A 21,005-nucleotide genomic window follows, 5' to 3' on the forward strand; every position below is an offset into this window, starting at 1 on the left:
AAATGGTTCTTGAGAAGAAGCAAAAAAAAATCTTGAACACCTGGTTCTTATCTTGAAAAGTTCGTAAGTAGAGGCGTTTGTAGGTAGAGGTACCACTGTATAACAGGTCTGGAGGAGACCTTAGAGGTTTCCAGTCCAACCTCTTCTGCTTAAGCAGGTCTTCAAACTTGGCAACTTGAAGACTTGTGGGCTTCAACTCCCAGAATTCTCCAGCCAGCTGGTTCAAAGAAATAGCTGTCCAGTGTTCTTCTAAAAAAAAAAAAACCCTCCAGCCGATGGAGCATCCACAACTTCTGGAAGCAAGCCCCGTTTGCGCGAGGTTGCTCAAAAACATTTAGCTGAAAATCAGTTGAGAAAGATCTACTTGGGTGGAAAACGCAATAGGATGCAATTCCACCCCATCCTGTTTAGCTGGAAATAAAGCACTCAAAAATAATGGGATGCTGAATGAAAAGATTGGAGCAACGGAGAACAGCTCAGCACCATCTTCGATACGTGTAGGAAGGAAGATTTGCAACGCATAAATCCGTCGCAATGAACCCCACCCCACGTTAAACTGGCAAGCCCCCTCCTTCCTTCAAGGCTTGGCGAACCCACATCGGACTGTTAGGAGCAAGCGCACAGGGCTAAGCAGCGTGCAAGGGAGTGAAACAGCCACGAAATTCCCACGTTAGATGCACAGCCGGAAACATCGCTATCTCGTCTTGTGATTTTTTTTCTTCCCTCCTCGATCTTGCTTTTTAAAAGGAAAGGATCCGATTGTGGAAAGGAAGAAAACAGATTCAGAAACCTTCTCTGATCAAAGAATATTGGGGGGGGGGACGGACATTTTTGTCCAGTAAAGATCCTGGACTAATTATGATAAAGGGGGTCTGTGGTTTTTTAAAAAAAAGAAAACAGAGTCGGATGAGGATGATGGGCAAGAATAATGAACTCTACTTTGAGTCACTTCAATGCTCCATTACAATCTCATCTGTTCGATTCTTATCACCTTGGGATTATCTATCTAGTGCTTTCTGTCTGTCTGTCTGTCTGTCTGTCTGTCTGTCTGTCTGTCTATCTATCATCTATCTATCATCTACCTATCTATCTCTCAATCATCTATCTATCTCTCTCTCTCTCTCTCTCTATCTTCTATCTATCTATCTATCTATCTATCTATCATTTATCTATATTACCTACCTGCCTACTTACCTATCCTGTGCCCATCTTAATGTGGTATATCTATCAATTATTCATCTATCATTTGTATCATCTCTCTATATATCTATCATTCTCTCTCTCTCTCACACACACACACACATACACACCTCTTTCTCTCATTTATCTCTCATCACACTCTCTCATCTGTCTATACATCTATCTGTCTGTCCATCTGTCCTTCCATCCATCCATCTATCATCTATCCATTCTGTGCCCATCTCAATGTGTCTTATTTATCTACCTATCATTTGTATCTATCTGTCTATATATCTTTCACTCTCTCTCTCACCTCTCTCTCATCTATCATTCATCTATTATCTCATTCTCTCATATCTCTCTCTCTGCCTATCTATCTATCTATCTATCTATCTATCTATCTATCTATCTATCTATCTATCTATCTAAATATCTATCTATCTAAATATCTATCTATCTATCTATCTATCTATCTATCTAAATATCTATCTATCTATCTATCTATCTATCTATCTATCTATCTATCTATCTACCTACCTACCTACCTATCTACCTATCTACCTATCTCCTGTGGTGGCACAGTGATTAGAATGCAGTATTGCAGGCTAATTCTGACCACGGCCAGCAGTTCGATTCTCACCCGCTCAAGGTTGGCCCAGCCTTCACTGTGAAGCAGTATATAAATCTAAATGTGAATGCTATGCTGTTATCCCAATTTAGAGATGTTGGGGACTAAAACCAGGCCTTGGTGCCTGGCTAAACTTTCCATCAAAATCAATAACAAAAGCGGTCCACCAAATACCTCTTCTACCCTTCCTTGTATCTACTGCTACAGTCTAAAGCAGAGGTCCTCAAACTGGGCAACTTCAACTCCCAGAATTCTCCAGCCAGCATAGCATGACCAATTGATCCATCAGCTGGCCAATTCTGGCTGGAGTATTCTGGGAGTTGAAGTCCACAAGTCTTAAAAGTTGCCAAGTTTGAAGACCCCCTAGTCTAAAGCTTGGGAAGACTTGGGTAGAACTTCTGCACCTGGAGGAACCTTTGTAGAAAATAATAATCCAGAGAAGGTGTCAAAAGACCTACAGGAGTTAAGAATGGCTCTGAAGAAGACAAGCAGAAACCTAGAACCTTATGACCAAGGCCGCCAACCCCAACTGGCTACTCGTGTGTTTGCTAAACGCCATCCAGCAGTTTTGGTTTTTTGGTTTTAGTTCAGATGAAGGAGCACGCAGGGTTAGAGGCAGGCAAGTGGCCGGTTTACTCACGGGCCTGGTGGAGCGATGGATCTTGGGAAGTGGTGGTCTCACCGGTGGTGCCCTTGGCTGCAGCAAAGTGGAAACTTCAGTCATTAGCCCTAAGGGAGCCTCCACCACCCCAAAATATCACACAGCCGAGACCTCCAAAAAAACCTCACCTTCCTAGAACAAAGGTTTGGTGGTGGAATCTCAGATCGTTTGAACTTGTTGGGCTTAAGGACCCAACCCATGGCCATATATATATGTGTGTGGGTTTCATTGTTTTATTTAAATTGTTTGTAAACTGTTTTTATAATATGGGGCTACCTTTGAAAAGTGTTCGGAAACTTCAGATCGTGCAGAATGCAGCTGCGAGAGCAGTCATGGGCTTTCCCAAATATGCCCATGTTACACCAACACTCCGCAGTCTGCATTGGTTGCCGATCAGTTTCCGGTCACAATTCAAAGTGTTGGTTATGACCTGTAAAGCCCTTCATGGCACCGGACCAGATTATCTCAGAGACAGCCTTCTGCTGCACGAATCCCAGTGACCAGTTAGGTCCCACAGAGTGGGCCTTCCCTGGGTCCTGTCAACTAAACAATGTCATTTGGCGTGACCCGGGGGAACAGCCTTCTCTGTGGCGGCCCCGGCCCTTTGGAACCAACTCCCCCCCGAGATTAGAATTGCCCCCACCCTCCTTGCCTTTCGTAAGCTTCTTAAAACCCACCTCTGCCGTCAGGCATGGGGGAACTGAGACATTCTTTCCCCCTAGGCCTTACAATTTATGCATAGTATGTTTGTATGTATGTTTGGTTTTATAATAAGGTTTTTTTTAGTTGTTTAGTATTGGATTGTCACATGCTGTTTTTTATCACTGTTGTTAGCCGCCCCGAGTCTGCGGAGAGGGGCGGCATACAAATCCAATCAATCAATCAATCAATCAATAAATAAATAAATAAATTTTGGATGTTTATTTTTTGTTGTGAGCCGCCTTGAGTCTCTAGGGAGTGGGAGGCATAAAAAATTGAAAGAACAAATAAAATAAATAAGAAATAAATAAGAAATGCAGAGGAGAACAGGAAGCCAACAAGACACGGCTCATCGCTACATCTTTTAATTCATTTAATTTAATCCAGTGGTTCTCAACCTGGGGGTTGGGACCCCTTTTGGGGGGGGGGGTCAAACGACTGTTTCACAGGAGTCCCCTAAAACCAAATGGGAAAAGACAAATTTCCCCTGGTGTTCGGAACTGAAGCTTCTATTCTGGCGCCCTGGAACGTATTTTTACAATCCGACCAATCGGGCGTTGATAGTGGGCGTGCCCCTCTGACCTTCCTGCCAATCATCTTAGGGCTCTGTTGGGCAAATTGGCACTAGACTTATGGTTGGGGGTCACCGCAACATGAGGAACTGTATTAAGGGGTCGCGGCATCATAAAGGTTGAGAACCACTGATTTAATCAAAATAGAGCTGGAAGGTACACATTTAAAACTTACAAAGAATAGACTTTTAATATTAGATTTGTTATTGTATATTGTTTTATCACTGTTGTGAGCAGCCCTGAGTCTGCCGAGAGGGGCGGCATACAAATCTAAATAATAATAATAATAATAATAATAATAATAATAATAATAATAATGGGACGACGGGGGACATTTGGGGTGGGGGTTGGTGTACTCTGAATTCTGGACCTCCCCCGCTCCTCACAAAACCAGAGACACGGATCGTTATATGGAGAAGCAGCCCCTGATTTGCAATTAATTTGTTGATGCAGCAAAACGCATATTGTTTTGCAAAAAGGTCAAAAATGGGAAACTCGGGTAGGAAAATCTCTTAATTACTGGCGCCGCGTCGAGAGAACGCCATGAATGCCCAATTTGGAGCTGTCGGAGGTGGCTTAAAATGACTGCAGCTGGTTTGCGGTTGTGAAGGAACCAGCTGCAGAACTGGGCGCGTTTATGTGTGTGTGTGAGAGAGAGATAATTCAATAATTGTTTCAACTGGCTCTTAAAATGGACTACCGCAGGAATGTTAAACTCAAGGCCCATGGGCCGAATTCGGCCCGTGAGGTGCTGAAATCTGGCCCAAGGGGCCACAGCAAAAACGGGGAACAGGGATGCCTGCCATTAGTTGTAGAGCTGGTAGCAATTGCAGCACAAGGCTTCGCCCACATAATAATAATTTAATAATAATAATAATAATAATAATAATAATAATAATAATAATAATTTATTAGACGTGTATGCCGCCCCTCTCCGAAGACTCGGGGCGGCTCACAAAAAGCAATAAAACAGTACAATGCAAATCTAATAGTTAAAACTATGACTAAAAACCCGCTATCTTAAAAAACAATCAATACTGTACAATCACAATCACACATAATGGCCAGAGAAGGGGATACATTAATTGTCCCATGCCTGGCGACATAGATAGGTCTTCAAAATCTTGCGGAAGGCGAGGAGGGTGGGGGCAATTCGAATCTCCGGGGGGAGTTGATTCCAGAGGGCCGGGGCCACCACAGAGAAGGCTCTTCCCCTAGGCCCCGCCAGGGACTCGGAGAAGGCTAACTCTGTGGGACCTAATCGTCTGCTGGGATTCATGCGGCAGAAGGCGGTCCTGTAGGTATTCTGGTCCGATGCCATGTAGACCCTTACATGCATGGACGATGCTACTTTATTTATTTATTAGAGTTGAAAGGGACCTTGCAGGTCATCTAGTCCAACTCACTGCTCAAGCAGGAATCCTTCACCACCTCAGTAAGATGGCAGTCCAATCTCCTTTTGAATATGTCAAGTGTTGGGGTGTTCGTTTGGGTTATTATATCCTCTACGCCCACAGAAAGAGTTCTGGCTTGGTGGTAGGTCATGTGACTGAGTGGGCGTGGCCAACTTGATGTCACTCACGGCCACCCCACCAAGCCACGCCCACAGAACCGACAGAAGATTGACAGCAGAAAAAGACCTCATGGTCCACCTAGTCTGTCCTTATACTATTTCCTGTATTTTATCTTAGGATGGATCTATGTTTATCCCAGGCATGTTTAAATTCAGTTACTGTGGATTTACGAACCACGTCTGGTGGAAGTTGGTTCCAAGCATCTACTACTCTTTCAGTCAAATAATATTTTCTCATGTTACTTCTAATCTTTCCCCTAACTAACCTCAGATTGTGCTTTTAATTAAACATTAAAATTAAAATCAGATTAAACATTTTAATACAGTTTGGTTCCCCCCCACCCGATTTATTCCATTTCCCCCCACAAATTCCCTGATCATTCCCTGATATTTCCCGAACTGCTGATTTCTCTGATAATTCCCTGATTCCCAGGTTTGCTGGGCACCCTGTAAATAAATAAAGTTTTCCATAAAGTGATTGGACCGCCTCAGGGGCACTGGCTTCAGTTGGGTTCATCAGTCTGACCCTCGACATCCAGGCTGCGAGATAGAAACATAGAAGATTGACGGCAGAAAAAGACCTCATGGTCCATCTCGTCTGCCCTTATACTATTTCCTGTAGGATGCATCTTAGGATGGATATATGTTTATCCCAGGCATGTTTAAATTCAGTTACTGTGGATTTACTGGTGAACAGGGAAGGCCTCCTGAATCAGCCATCTATAAAATTGAAGTAGACATTATCTGGCTCAACCGTAGTGCCTGGAAGAGGGATCTAGCTGTCCTGGTGGACCACCACTTAAGCATCAGCCAGCTATGGGATGCAGCTGCCAAAAAAGCCAACACAGTCCTAGGCTGCCTCAACAGAGGGATGGAATCTGGGTGAATACATTCAGTCCATAGAAACATAGAAGATTGACAGCAGAAAAAGACCTCCTGGTCCATGTCGTCTGCCCTTATACTATTTCCTGTATTTAATTTTAGGATGAATTTATGTTTATCCCAGGCATGTTTAAATTCAGTGACTGTGGATTTACCAACCACGTCTGCTGGAAGTTTGTTCCAAGGATCTACGACTCTTTCAGTAAAATAATATTTTCTCATGTTGCTTTTGATCTTTCCCCCAACTAACTTCAGATTGTGTCCCCTTGTTCTTGTGTTCAGTTTCCTATTAAAAACACCTTCCCTCCTGGGCTTTATTTAACCCTTTAACATATTTAAATGTTTCGATCATGTCCCCCCTTTCCCTTCTGTCCTCCAGACTATACAGATTGAGTTCATTAAGTCTTTCCTGATACGTTTTATGCTTAAGACCTTCCACCATTCTTGTAGTCCGTCTTTGGACCTGTTCAATTTTGTCAATATCTTTTTGTAGGCGAGGTCTCCAGACCTGAACACAGTACTCCAAATGTGGTCTCACCAGCGCTCTATATAGCGGGATCATAATCTCCCTCTTCCTGCTTGTTAAACCTCTAGCTATGCAGCCAAGCATCCTACTTGCTTTCCCTACTGCCTGATCGCACTGTTCACCCATTTTGGGTTAAATGTTTCAATCATGCTTGGGAAAAATCTTTGCAAACTTTTCCAAAAATCACAACCAAGCCAACCGTCCACTCACAGAACCGTCCCTCTATGAAATCATCCCAAACTTGCAAGAAACAGATTCCTCCACATTTTCCTCAAGCACGCCAGAAATCTGTCCATTCCGGGGCTCCAGCGGGCTTTTTTTTTCCCTCTCAAAATCATCGCAGCTAATAGGTTAACAATTCTTTTTCTCGGGCTTCAAATGAAGAATATCAGAAAGCCGAGGGAATATTCGGCTTTCCAATTTGTACCAACCGCTCTGTGCTCCTTGCAATGTGTGTTTGACAGAGCTGACATTTTGTACCACTGCGAGGCGGGAGGCGCGCGGGTGACATTTTTATTCATTGTAAGCGAACGCCCTTGTAATGATCAGTCTTGGTCGATGCGCTGACTTGCAGGAGCCCCGAAGCCCTGCGAGAACAAACAACGGCGGCAAAGACGGGGCTGGCTCGGCTGCCTTGTTAGACAGCACCAGGATCCTAACGAAGAGCAGCGGCTGGGAAATTTCACTGTCAAATCCTCAAGGACACTGTCAGCGGAGAACTAACGGCATACATTTCTGGCGGAATTTTTTTAAAAAAAAAGAAGGAGAAGAAAAATAAAATAAAATAAAAATCCCTGGCCAGATTTCGACGCTTCTCCTTGCAGAAGAGATGTAATCCATAGCAAGGTGATGTTAAGACGAAGACACCAACCTGTATTGGATGACCTGGAAAGAATCCGGGTCCCGTCGACTAAACAATGTCGTTTGGCGGGTGCCAAGGGAAGAGCCTTCTCTGTGGCGGCCCCGACCCTCTGGAACCAGCTCCCCCCTGAGATTAGAACTGCCCCCACGAAATTGGTGCACCAGTTGCGGCCCTACTTGGACCGGGTGTCACTGCTCACAGCCACTCATGCCCTCATCACCTCGAGGTTCGACTACTGTAACGCTCTCTACATGGGGCTACCTTTGAAAAGTGTCCGGAAACTTCAGATCGTGCAGAATGCAGCTGCGAGAGCAATCATGGGCTACCCTAGCTATGCCCATGTCGCACCAACACTCCGCAACCTGTATTGGTTGCCGATCCGTTTCCGGTCACAATTCAAAGTGTTGGTTATGACATATAAAGCCCTTCATAGCACCGGACCAGAATATCTCCGGGACCGCCTTCTGCCGCATGAATCCCAGCGACTGGTTAGGTCCCACAGAGTTGGCCTTCTCCGGGTCCCGTTGACTAAACAATGTCGGTTGGTGGTTCCCAGGGGAAGAGCCTTCTCTGTGGCGGCCCCGACCCTCTGGAACCAGATCCCCCATGAGATTAGAACTGCCGCCACCCTCCTTGCCTTTCATAAACTCCTTAAAACCCACCTCTGCTGTCAGACATGGGGGAACTGAGATAACTCTCCCAGGCCTATACTGTTTATGTATAGTATGTTGTGTGCATGTTTTTTTAAATTATGGGTTTTTAGTTTTAATTATTAGATTTGTATTGTACATTGTTTTTTCTATTACTGTTATGAGCCGCCCCGAGTCTACCGAGAGGGGCGGCATACAAATTTAATTAATAAATAAATAAAATAAATAAAATCCAAAGGTTGGGTATATATACCAAGTATGTTTCCCCGGCATCGGTGGCAGCCCGGAAACCTTGTAGAAAGACAAGTGTGTGTTTCTAAAAAGGGTGTGTCACACATAGAAGCATAGAAGATTGACGGCAGAAAAAGACCTGCTGTATAGAGCGTTGGCTGGTGAGACCACATCTGGAATAATACTGTGTTCAGTTCTGGAGACCTCACCTACAAAAAGATATTTCACAAAATTGAACGGGTCCAAAGATGGGCTACAAGAATGGTGGAAGGTCTTAAGCATAAAACGTATCAAGAAAGACTTCATGAACTCCATCTGTCTAGTCTGGAGGACAGAAGGGAAAGTGGGGACATGATCGAAACATTTAAATATGTTAAAGGGTTAAATAAGGTTCAGGAGGGAGGTGTTTTTAATAGGAAAGTGAACACAAGAACAAGGGGGCACAATCTGAGGTTAGTTGGGGTAAAGATCGGAAGAAGCCACGTGAGAAAATATTATTTGACTGAAAGAGTAGTAGATGCTTGGAACAAACTTCCAGCAGATATGGTTGGTCAATCCACAGTCACTAAATTTAAACATGCCTGGGATAAATATAGATACATGCTAAGATAAAATACAGGAAATAGTATAAGGGCAGACTAGGTGGTCCAGGAGTTCTTTTCCTGCCGTCAATCTTCTATGTTTGTTTGTTTGTTTGTTTGTTTGTTTGTATCCATCCATCCATCCATCCATCCATCCATCCATCCATCCATCCATCCATCCATCCATCCATCTATCATTAAATCAAACTTCTGTGAAATCAAACTGTCCACTTAGGAAGCAACACTGATTGACAATGACATTTCAGGAGGGAAGTTTTTTTCATGGGAAAATGACCACAAGAACAAGGAGGCACAATCTGAGGTTAGTTGGGGGAAAGATCGGAAGAAGCCACGTGAGAAAATATTATTTGACTGAAAGAGTAGTAGAGGCTTGGAACAAACTTCCAGCAGACGTGGTTGGTAAATCCACAGGAACTGAATGTAAACATGCCTGGGATAAACATAGATCCATCCTAAGATTAAATACAGGAAATAGTAGAAGGGCAGACTAGATGGACCAGATGTTTTTCTGCCGTCAATCTTCTATGTCTCTATGTTTAAGAAGGGACAAGAACCAGAAAAGCAGTTCAAACTCCTTCTCAGCAGAAGAGGGAGGAACTCTACCCTCTTTTAGACCCCATGGCACAAAGCCACAACTTGCCCCAACCCACAAGGCAGCTCCTCTGAAGGCGAGACGCACGTCGAAAGATTTGTTTGCCCAACACGGGGAGGAGAAACGGGGAGAAAACTTCCCAACCACGCGGCGTTGCGTTGAGGAGCGGAAACGACAACGACGACAGCAACAACAACAACAACAAAAACCCAATGGCGTACACACAGCCGAAAGGTGTTTATGCTGTTGTCGCTTCAGCCAGCAGTCGATGGAGCTCCATCCGACCTCTTTTGTGAGCGGATTAATGACCGCGACTGGCGGGAGAACAACTCACCCATGGCCAACTGTCAACTCCAGTTGGGCGAGCCCTAATGAGTTAAAATTAAATGTTGCAGTTAGGCTCGGCAACACACCACACACACGCACGCACGCACGCACGCACACACACTTCGTCCCCTTCAGTTAATCTGTCACTTAATGAAGAAAAGCTCGTCGAGCGACCGAGGAGCTGCCTGCCGGCTGACTTACAGCAGGCTGATTAAGGACGTTTCCCCCAAACAGCAGCCAGCGGACTTCGGCGGAACCAAATAAATAGACTTTATGCAAATGTGTTTGTCACTCTGACAGCACAACTCAATTAAGGCCGGCTCTGCAGGGGCTACGAGCAGGCAGCCCCCACTGCCGGAACTGGGGGTGGTGGTGGGGGGTATTGGCCGCCAGTTGGATTGCTGCATCGTTTGGGTCATGGGGAAGGAAGAGATTTGCTCTGGGTTTCGTTCTGCATGCTGCCCTCTTGAAGTGGCCTCTCCAGGGTTTGTGCCCGAGAGGGTGATTTTATGTTCTTTTCATTTGGCATAGGAAGGGGGTGAAAAGAGGAATTTTCCTTCCTTCCTTCTTTCCTTCCTTCCCTTTCCCTTCTTTCGTTCCTTTCCTTCTTTCCCTTTCCTTCCTTCCTTTTCTTTCTCTTTTCCTTTTGTTTCCTTCTTTCCCTTCCTTTCTTTTCCTTTCCTTCTTTCCTTTCCTGTCATGCCCTTCCTTCTTTTCCTTTCCTTCCTTCCTTCCCTCCTTCCCTTTTTCCTTTCCTTTCCTTCTTTCCTTCCCCTTCCTTTCTTTACTTTCTTCTTTCCTTTTGTTTCCTTTTTTCCATTCCTTTTCCTTCCTTTTCTTTCTTTCTTTCCTTCCTTCCTTTCCTTTCTTTCCTTTCTTCCTTTCCTTCCCTTCCTTTTCTTTCTCTTTTCCTTTTGTTTCCTTCTTTCCCTTCCTTTCTTTTCCTTTCCTTCTTTCCTTTCCTGTCGTGCCCTTCCTTCTTTTCCTTTCCTTCCTTCCTTCCCTCCTTCCCTTTTTTCTTTCCTTTCCTTCTTTCCTTCCCCTTCCTTTCTTTACTTTCTTCTTTCCTTTTGTTTCCTTTTTTCCATTCCTTTTCCTTCCTTTTCTTTCTTTCTTTCCTTCCTTCCTTTCCTTTCTTTCCTTTCTTCCTTTCCTTCCCTTCCCTTCCTTTCCTCCTCCCTATCTTCCTTTCCTCCTTTTCCTTTCATTTCTCCTCCTTCCTTTCCTTTTTTCATTCTTTACTCCTTCCTTTCCTTCCTCTTGTTTCCAACTCTTCCCTCCCTTCCTTTTCCTTTCTTTTCCCTTTCCCTTTCCCTCCCCTTCCCTTACCGATCTCTCTTTGACATTCATCTTATAGGGAGGTGGGGTTTGGACTGGTTTGAGCAAACTAGTAATAGCGACCACCGGGACCTGCCCCGGCACTATGCCATCCCATTTAAGCACATTTTGAAGCTTGTGTGCATGTGTGCCATGCACGCTCACATTTGTGAACCAGTAGGGAAGGTAAGTGAATACCTGCTCCATGTCTTATAGTCCAAAAAAAATATATGATCGTTTTCATCCATTGTTTCTTGTTCTGCCCTTAATGTCAGGCCAAAGCCCTTTTTTTGAGTTGGACATTTTGAGCTTGCCACATATTACAATGTAGAATGTATTAATGCTGCAGGAATTTGGGAGGGGCTGTTGATGAGGCTTGAAGAGTTGTAGCCATAACAAATTCCTTCTATATTTTCAAGGTCATCCTTTGTTCAGCACCTGCCCGGAAGTTGATGAGAGGACCGGACATGTTGGCAGAATCAGACTGGGCCATGCAATGAACGTGTGGGCATGGTCACATGGGAATGAACTTTCAACTGGGTGAGAAACCCATGAGACTTCAGATTCAGCTTTCTCACATATGTGTCAAGAATGGCTCTGCTAATAAATGGGAACTTTGAGGAAGGGCATGCCTCGGACTCTGATTAAATTTCAGATGCTATTTGGAATCCTGACACTTAAGTAATAGTAATAATAATAATAATAATAATAATAATAATAATAATAATAACAACAACAACAACAACAACAACAACAACAACAACAACAACAACGGAGTTGGAAGGGACCTTGGAGGTCTTCTAGTCTAACCCCCTGCTTAGGCAGGAAACCCTACACTACTTAAGACAGATGGTTATCCAACATCTTTTTAAAAACTTCCAGTATTGGAGCGTTCACAACCTCTGGAGGCAGGCAGTTCCACTGGTTAACTGTTTTAACTGTCAGGAAATTTCTCCTTAGTTCCAAGTTGCTTCTCTCCTTGTTTAGTTTCCACTCATTGCTTCTTGTTCTCGATCCCACCTCCCAGCCCTGTTGTATGAGAGTTTTGCGCATGCGGATGTTAACCCACCAACTAACCACAGTTCACCACTATACCTAACTGAAGTGGTGAATGAAACACACTCCAGCAGGCTTTCTTGTAAAAATATATTTTACTTTTCTTCTTAGCAAAAGGCGTCTCTCAATAAACTACCACGATACTATCTTACACTACTATTACATCCACCACTGCAACCAGCCACAAACTACGAAGCACTAAACCACTATAACAACCACTAAGCATAAACCACTCGCTACAAACCACTCTATCACAAGACCACTTATCACAAACCCACACTAACAAACCACACCCATGCAAGGGTGTTACTGCTTATATATAGGTTACAGCCAATCAGGTTGCAGCACAATTAGTAAGTTTAAGTTTAAGTTTAATCAGATTTGTATGCCGCCCCTCTCCGCAGACTCACAGCAACAGCAATACAAGACAAATCCAATATTAAATTAATTTTAAGAACACCACAAGTTAAAAACCAATCATACACACTAGCATACCATACACAAATTTTATAAGCCTAGGGGGAAGGAACATGTCAATTCCCCCATGCCTGACGACAGAGGTGGGTTTTAAGGAGCTTACGAAAGGCTAGGAGGGTGGGGGCAACTCTGATATCTGGGGGGAGTTGATTCCAAAGGGTCGGGGCCGCCACAGAGAAGGCGTGATTACATACAGATTATGGCTTACATCTGCCTTTCCTATGGTTACAGACTGTTTTCTTGCATTGTAATATTCCCTCGGATATAAACCTATTTCTGACAGGCCCTACCAAAAAGCTTGCCATATTAAATTCATGTTTGTAATGATTAAGTCGCTTCATCCCGGCAGGTTTTCACAACCGAATGGCAGAGAGCAACCCACGAGAGTCGATACTAAAATATGAAGCTTGCTATTAAGCAGCCATTAATTGATTTTTCCACATACACACCCGTGTGCCCCCCCCCCGTTCATTGCTTTTTCCCCTCCCTCTTCGAAAGGGGCTGCAGTGCTTATTATCCTAATATACTGGCGGCCGGCACCAGGAATGAACGAAAGAGTTGAAAGCGAGGTAGCAGGTTGGGAGAACCCAGGACAAAAGGTTGGGGATATTTACTTTACTGGGAGAGGGAAAGGGGACCACTCAGAGATGCAGGAAGACCCTTGGAAGTATCTCATGCACTAGATATACCCAGTAATGGGCAGCCCAAATTTTTACTGCCATACTGTGGGTGTGGCTTATTTTGTGGGTGTGGCTTAATGGTCATGTGACTGGGTAGGAGTGGCTTGCTGGCCATGTGATCAAGGTGAGAGTGGCTTGAACGATCATCATCGTTCAAGTGAACTGTTAAGTCCTCGACTTACAACCACCAGTGTCGTTCACTAGGGTGACAATTTGCTTCGTGTTTCCCGCGCTCTCCTTCCTGGGTTCCTCCCCCCCTCCACCTCAGGCTGGGTAGCAAAAGGGCGGCATAGAAATCTAATAAATAAATATAATTAAATAAAAAAATAAAAAAATAAAAAAGGAGAGCTGAGTCGAGACCAGTAATCCAGGAAGTCTGCCTGTCTGTCTATCTCTCTATCTATCTCATCTATCCATCATTTATCTATCATCTACCTACCTACCTACCTACCTACCTATCATCTGTGGTGATGTGGTGGTTAGAATGCAGTATTGCAGGCAAATTCTGCTGACTGCCTTCCTTTTATTAGATTTGTATGCCGCTCCGAGTCTTCGGAGAAGGGCAGCACACAAATTTAATAAATAATAATAAAAATAATCCTTCCGAGACCAGTAAAATGAGAGTGCTGTGAAGTGATATATGTGTAAGGGCTATTTCCACTCCTTCCTCCCTCCCTCCCTCTATCTACCTATCATCTATCTATCCATCCATCCATCCATCCATCCATCCATCCATCCATCCATCCATCCATCCATCCATCCATCTATCTATCTATCTATCTATCTTTCTATCTATCTATCATTCTATCTATCTATCTATCTATCTATCTATCTATCTATCTATCTATCTATCTATATATTATCTATATATCTATCTATCTATCTATCTATCATCTATCTATCTATCATTCTATTTATCTATCATCTATCTATCTATCTATCATTCTATCTATCTATCTATCTATCATTCTATCTATCATCCATCTATCTATCATTCTATTTATCTATCATCTATCTATCTATCTATCTATCTATCATCTATCTATCTATCTATCTATCAATCATTCTATCTATCATTATCTATCTATCTATCTATCTATCATTATCTATCTATCTATCTATCTATCATCTATCTATCTATCATTCTATCTATCTATCTATCTATCTATCTATCTATCATCTATCTATCTATCTATCATTCTATCTATCTATCTATCTATCATCTATCTATCTATCTATCATTCTATCTATCTATCATCTATCTATCTATCTATCATTCTATCTATCATTCTATCTATCTATCTATCATTCTATCTATCTATCTATCTATCTATCTATCTATCTATCTATCTATCTATCTATCTATCTATCTATCTATCTATCTATCTATCTGTTGTGCTCGTGCAGAGGTTAGCATGTAGTGTTGCAGGCTAATTTTGCCTACTCCCAGCAGTTCGAATCGTACCAGACTCAAGGTTGACTCAACCTTCCATCCTTCCGTGGTCAGTAAAAACCCAGACTGTTGGGGGGAAAGGGCTGACTCTGTAAATTGTTTAGACAGGGCTGTAAGGGACTGTGAAGTGGTACATAAGTGCTATTGCTATAAATGATGAGATCCTGGAAGGTCCAATGGGGACCCACCATCCTATGACAGTCTGACACTAGAGGACGTTTCAAGTCACCTCCGCAGCTTACCTGGCCAAAGTGAACGGTGATGGGTCGCCTGTCATCTCGGAGTTTTGGTTCCCTTTTTTCAGCCAAGGGAGATGGTGCTGTCCTTGAAGTGGACTCTTCTGGCATGGTGGAACAGCCATTTTCACTGATGTCCTGCCGAGGAGAAAACACAGTATTACATCACACTGGATTCTAGGGGGTGAGGGCAATGTACACGTTGTTTCTATATTTATTCTGTGAGCCGCCCCGAGTTTTCGGAGAAGGGTGGCATACAAATCTAAATAATAATAATAGTAATAATAATAATAATAATAATAATAATAATAATAATAATAATAATAATATTCAGGTTGTTCATTGCAACTTGTACAATTTCCCAGAAATGTGTAACTTTTTTTGGTTTGTTTATTGTATTTATATGCCGCTCACTCCAAACATACTCTGAGTGGCTAACAATCGGAATAAATACAACAACAATAAAAACAGTTAAAATCTAATAATAAAAATCAATAATAAGAATAATATAAAAACATACATAGAGTGGTACCTCTACTTACGAACTTAATTCGTTCCGTGACCAGGTTCTTAAGTAGAAAAGTTTGTAAGAAGAAGCAATTTTTCCCATAGGAATCAATGTAAAAGCAAATAATGCGTGCGATTGGGGAAACCACAGGGAGGATGGAGGCCCTGTTTCCTCCCAAGAGATTCCTAGAGAGGCCCCATGGAGGCTTCTCACCACCTTTTCCCGCCCTGTTTTCTCCCAGGAGATTCCTAGAGAGGCCCCACAGAGGCTTCTCCCACCTTTTCCGGCCCTGTTTCCTCCCAGGAGATTCCTTGAGAGGCTCCACAGAGGCTTCTCCCACCTTTTCCGGCTCTGTTTCCTCCCAGGAGATTCCTCGAGAGGCCCCACGAAGGTTTTTCCCTGCTTTTTCCGGCTGTTTCCTCCCAGAAGATTCCTAGAGAGGCCCTACAGAGGCTTCTCCCCGCCTTTTCCGGCCCTGTTTCCTCCCAGGAGATTCTTCGAGAGGCCCCACATAGGTTTCTCCCTGCTTTTTCTGGCCCTGTTTCCTCCAGGAGATTCCTAGAGAGGCCCCACGGAGGCTTCTCCCTGCCTTTTATGGTTACAGTTTAGGAGGCCCTGAGCCATTTATGGCTTTAAAGGTGATAACCAACACCTTGAACTGCGTTCGGAGTCCGATTGGCAACCAACGCAGCACGCATAAAGTTGGAGTAATACGGGCGTACCTTGGTACACCCGTTATTGCACTCACTGCTGCATTCTGCACCAGCTGAGGTCTCCGAACCCTCTTCAAGGGTAGCCCCATGTACAGCGCATTGCGATAGTCAAGACGGAAAGTGATGAGGGCGTGAGTGACTGTGTGGAGCGCCTCCTGGTCAAGGTAGGGCCACCACTGCTAGACAAGACGGACTTGTGCAAAAGCCCCCAATAGATTTAATTACCTTTTATAGGTAATTAACAAGTGGGTTAAAAGCCAGGTGGTTCTACAAGAGCCCATGGCTTGTGCACAGGACTGAGAGAACCTCATATAATGAACCAGGCAAGATTCGAGCCAAGTTGAGGACAGAAATGGCCGTCACACAATGTCCTCGAAGATTAGAAATAATGAAAAGGTTTCAGTCTATCCACCGCGCCACAAAGCCAGCTGTGCAGGAAGCTTCAACTCTAAACTTCTTTGTGACAATGTCAAGGCACTAATGCCTGGTAAATATAGAGACATGTGACCTCAAGGCCGGCTGCTTTGATGGCTGACCTCTGACCTGCCCCTCAAGTTCTCCTCTGGGCTTAAATACTCTAATGAGACCGGTAAGCTGATAGCCAATTAGAAAGCATTCTTTTGGGGGGGGGGCACAGGATGACCTGAACCTAACAAAGCCTGGACGGACCTCGTTCCAGACAGAAAAAGCAAAGAGACCTTTTCAGATCCAGACAATTGCGCCAAGGTTCTACACACACACACACACACACAAATGTGTCACAGAAAATTAAGAAACTGGTAAAAAAATTTAAAATAAAAAAGGACTCCCCATCCAGGAGACTTTCTATAAACAGGACACCTACATCTTGTCTTTGTAGAACTCGGCTAACTAAGTGAAGGGCCCAGACAAAGGGGAAGACTACTTTTGTGAAAAAGTTGGACGCCGTATCTGGGGGGGGTTCTAACTTAGCTCGCCTCCAGTTTGCTTCCTCCCACGCTGCATGGCTACGCATGCATTGAATGTCGCCTGGCCTTGCCATGCAATGCAGAGGGCAACCCCCCCCAAAAGCCAAAAACAGAATGGCAACGCATGCGCAGTGCTGCGCAGAAAAAAAAAATCAGCAAAAAATTCCAATTTTTTTAAAAAAATCCCCCCAAAAGATGGCAGAATCCACAGACCAGCAGTGATCGAACCAGCTCCATAATATCACCGACAGTTTGCTATCGGTTCAGGTCAGAGGTAGACAAAGTTGGCTCTTCTATGACATGTGGACTTCAACTCCCAGAATTCCTGAACTAGCATGATTGGCTCAGGAATTCTGGGAGTTGAAGTCCACAAGTCAGAGAAGAGCCAACTTTGCTTATCTCTGGTTCAGGTGAACCGGTGCGAACCAGGACAAACCAAGCTTTTGTTAGAACAAAAAGCCCCCAAAAGTTGATAAAGGAGGACCAAAATTGGAACCGCTTTGGTGATGCCTTGAAGACCACTGTTGGAAATGGCACGTATTTCAAAAGCTTGTTTGCAGATGGCCACAAAATGCAACGATCTGGAAGGGGGGTCTCAAGTTGTCCTTCTATTTGTTCTGTCCCAGCTTATGATCACAAGACACGCAGCATACACAAAGTCTGGGCAAACCTTAATTTACTAATGAAGGACTCACTAATGAGCTTTATTCGTAGCCGTCAAACCCAAATACAGTAGTACCTCTAGATACGAGTTTAATTCGTTCCAGAATGGAGCTCGTATGTCGATCAGCTTGTATCTGGAACAAATGGCTTTAGACTTTGTTTTTCCCCGTGGAGATAACCAGAAGCAAGGATTCTTGCGCCACCTAGTGGAAGCTTGGCTCGTATCCTGAATTTGAGCTTGGGTCTGGAACAGAAATTTCGCTCCCATCCTGGCTCGTATCTTGGAATACTCGCATGTGGAGCAGCTCGTATCTAGAGGTACTATTGTACAGTTTAAAGCAGTCTTTTTCTGAATGCCGGCTGCTAATTCAATTTCATTAACGCCAGCACGAGCCCACGAAATAATAACTCAATTCCGAGTAAACAGTTTTGTAGATAAAAAGCAATCTTACAGTGGTTGGCAAAATGCCCAGAAGCAATTTGCAGGAAAAATGCCGAGAGAGAGAGAGAGAACAAGAGCCGATCAAACATTTCTGGAGTCAAGACACGAAGGAATATGAACGAACGTTGTTTCCTGCAAATTGCTGCCTTTGTCACCATCCCTTAAATAGGCTAGGGGAGTGGCCAATTAACCCAAAGCCTTACTCCTGAGGAGACCTCCTCCCGAGTAGCCATTCCTGCCTTTTAGAAGCTCTGCATGCCCATGCATTGAGAATAGGTTCCTCTTCTTCTTCTTCGTCACTGATGAGAGGTTCTGAAGGCCCTGGCTGAATCTCCGACTCTGGTACCTAGTCCTCTCCAGCCTCCTCACTGTCTGACTTGGATGCCAGCTGCACAAGCTGTTGGAAACAGCTATCAGCTGCACAGGGTTCTGGCAGGCCACAACACTATTGACCTGGCCAATTCTACCCTGTTTCCCTGAAAATAAGACGTACCCCGAAAGTAAGGCATGTCAGAGGTTTTGCAGAATTTGCTAATATAAGCCACCCCCCAAAAATAAGGCGTAGTCAAGTTTACATACGGTACGGTGGAAAAACATACGGTGCCATTCAAAGCTGTTCATAGCGGTACCGTAATAATGTGGCGTCCCCTGCTGGCCCCTTCCAACGCTTTGTACCGTCCAATACAGCAGACACAGTCTGCTGCTGTCTCACCACCATTACAGTCTCCACTACAGTGCCTAGACTGTAGTTCCTCTGGTGACCGGAAGCTGCAATAGCGGGAGTATACTGTTGTACCATATAAGTGCTGTCATTTGTGTGTGTGGGTGCCATACTGACAAGTACCGTACCGTAATCAGTGTACCATATGGTACACTTTCTTTGGGGATGTCAGCTTTTCTGCCTGTGAATTTGTCTTATTTGAGAAATATAAGGCACCTCCCGAAAATAAGATGTAGTACAACTTTTGGAGCAAAAATTAATATAAGACAGTGTCTTATTTTCGGGGAAACACGGTATGGAGCTGAAGGTTTAACGGAGGCAATGCTGGGACTGGGCCCCGACGGGGCGGTTTTCTTCGAGCTACAAAACCAAGAAACGCCACCGCACTCTGTTAGCCGTCCACTGCGGATGGTTGGAACGAAGCCCCCGGAGGCTTTTAACATCCCATCCCGCCAATGAAGACAGGATAAGGAGGGAGCGCCATTTAATCTCCATGATCGTATTAGAGAAGGACCTCCGCGACACCAGGTTGACCTTTGCAGAATTCAAGCCGGCATTTTCTTATTTGCAATTCAAAGCCGACGTTGGAGCAAACCAAGGGCAGAGAGAGGCTCTTGATTATATCCAAGGGGTCACCATTGCTATGCGCAGTCAAAAGAATAAACACCCTTCCCTCATTTGGTGCATTTTAAAAAATTTCTCCCCGCTGCCGTCGCTCCTATTTGGCAAACTGGAACCTCAAAAGGTGAAATGTAAGACGAGCTGAAAAGCGGGACATTTTTCATGCTAATGCTTAAGAAATGGAGAGTGGCAGCGGGGTTAGATCCTCAAATTAGTCAGCTGGAAGATGGAAGGGATACCAGGCAGTCTGGGAGCGAAGAAGAGGCCCTCTTCTTATTCTCCCTTTCTTTCCCGCCGGCTGAATTCTGCTTATAAAATGGAAACCTGTAATTGAGAGTTAAAATCTGGAGTTGTTTCTGCGGAAGAGAAGTGGGAAGTGGTTAGCAATGGAGGGGTCGCTAGCTTGGGACTGGAAGGTGGGTCCTAGAAAACAGAAGGTTGTTCCTGGAGAACATCCGTGGAAGATCTCAAGGTCCATAATGATGTCTTGACCACGGGATGAAAGGGAACAGAATTGGAGAAGACTTAGGAACGGAAGGAGAACAAAGGGTTGAAGGAGAGCCACTGAAAGTTTCATTGGATGCTTTGCCTTTGACGCTTCTATTCAAACGTTCTGGCCCACCCAACGCCTTTCCAGGGTCTGATCTAGAAGAGCGTTTTCCATAATTGCTTCAACTGGGTATGTCTAGTTTAATGAAAAGGTAGAGGAGACATGACAGCAGTCTTCCAATATCTCAGGGGTTACCACAAATAAGAGGGAGTCAAACTACAGTATTTTCAAAGCACCTGAAGGCAGGTCAAGAAGCAACAGATGGAAACTAATCAAGCAGAGAAGCAACGTAGAACTAAGGAGAAATTTTCTGACAGCTAGAACCTAAGCAAAAAAAAGGTTCGCCATCACTGGTGTAGGGTTTCCTGCCTAAGCAGGGGATTGAACTAGAAGGTCCCTTCCACTTTGTAATTCTGTTCTGTTCTCTATTCTATTCTATTCTATTCTATTCTATTCTATTCTAGTTCTTGCTCCTGTTATGTTCTATTCTTGTACTATTCTATTCTAGTATTTTCTGTTCTGTTCTATTCTATTTTATTCTTATTCTGTTCTAGTATCATCTGTTCTATTCTATTCTGTTCTTGTTCTGTTCTATTCTTGTACTTTTCAGTTCTAGTATTTTCTGTTCTGTTCTGTT

The 21,005-nt window shown here is 44.0% G+C and overlaps 1 protein-coding gene across 2 annotated transcripts in view; it reads right to left on the reverse strand.

The window, feature by feature from the left end:
• The window catches only part of DENND1A (DENN domain containing 1A), a 235,816-nt gene that overhangs the window by 24,806 nt on the left and 190,005 nt on the right, over positions 1-21,005 (reverse strand). Inside the window, exons 19-20 of one of the 2 annotated variants that reach the window (XM_070758843.1) lie at positions 15,210-15,341; positions 2,448-2,504 (exon numbers count right to left, since the gene is read on the reverse strand). In XM_070758843.1, the coding sequence (XP_070614944.1) occupies positions 2,448-2,504; positions 15,210-15,341 (189 nt within the window). The remainder of the gene's footprint in view (positions 1-2,447; positions 2,505-15,209; positions 15,342-21,005) is intronic. The other variant, XM_070758844.1, reaches the window with a different exon arrangement.

Source organism: Erythrolamprus reginae, chromosome 8 (genome assembly GCF_031021105.1).
Source record: "Erythrolamprus reginae isolate rEryReg1 chromosome 8, rEryReg1.hap1, whole genome shotgun sequence".
NCBI lineage: Eukaryota > Metazoa > Chordata > Lepidosauria > Squamata > Dipsadidae > Erythrolamprus > Erythrolamprus reginae.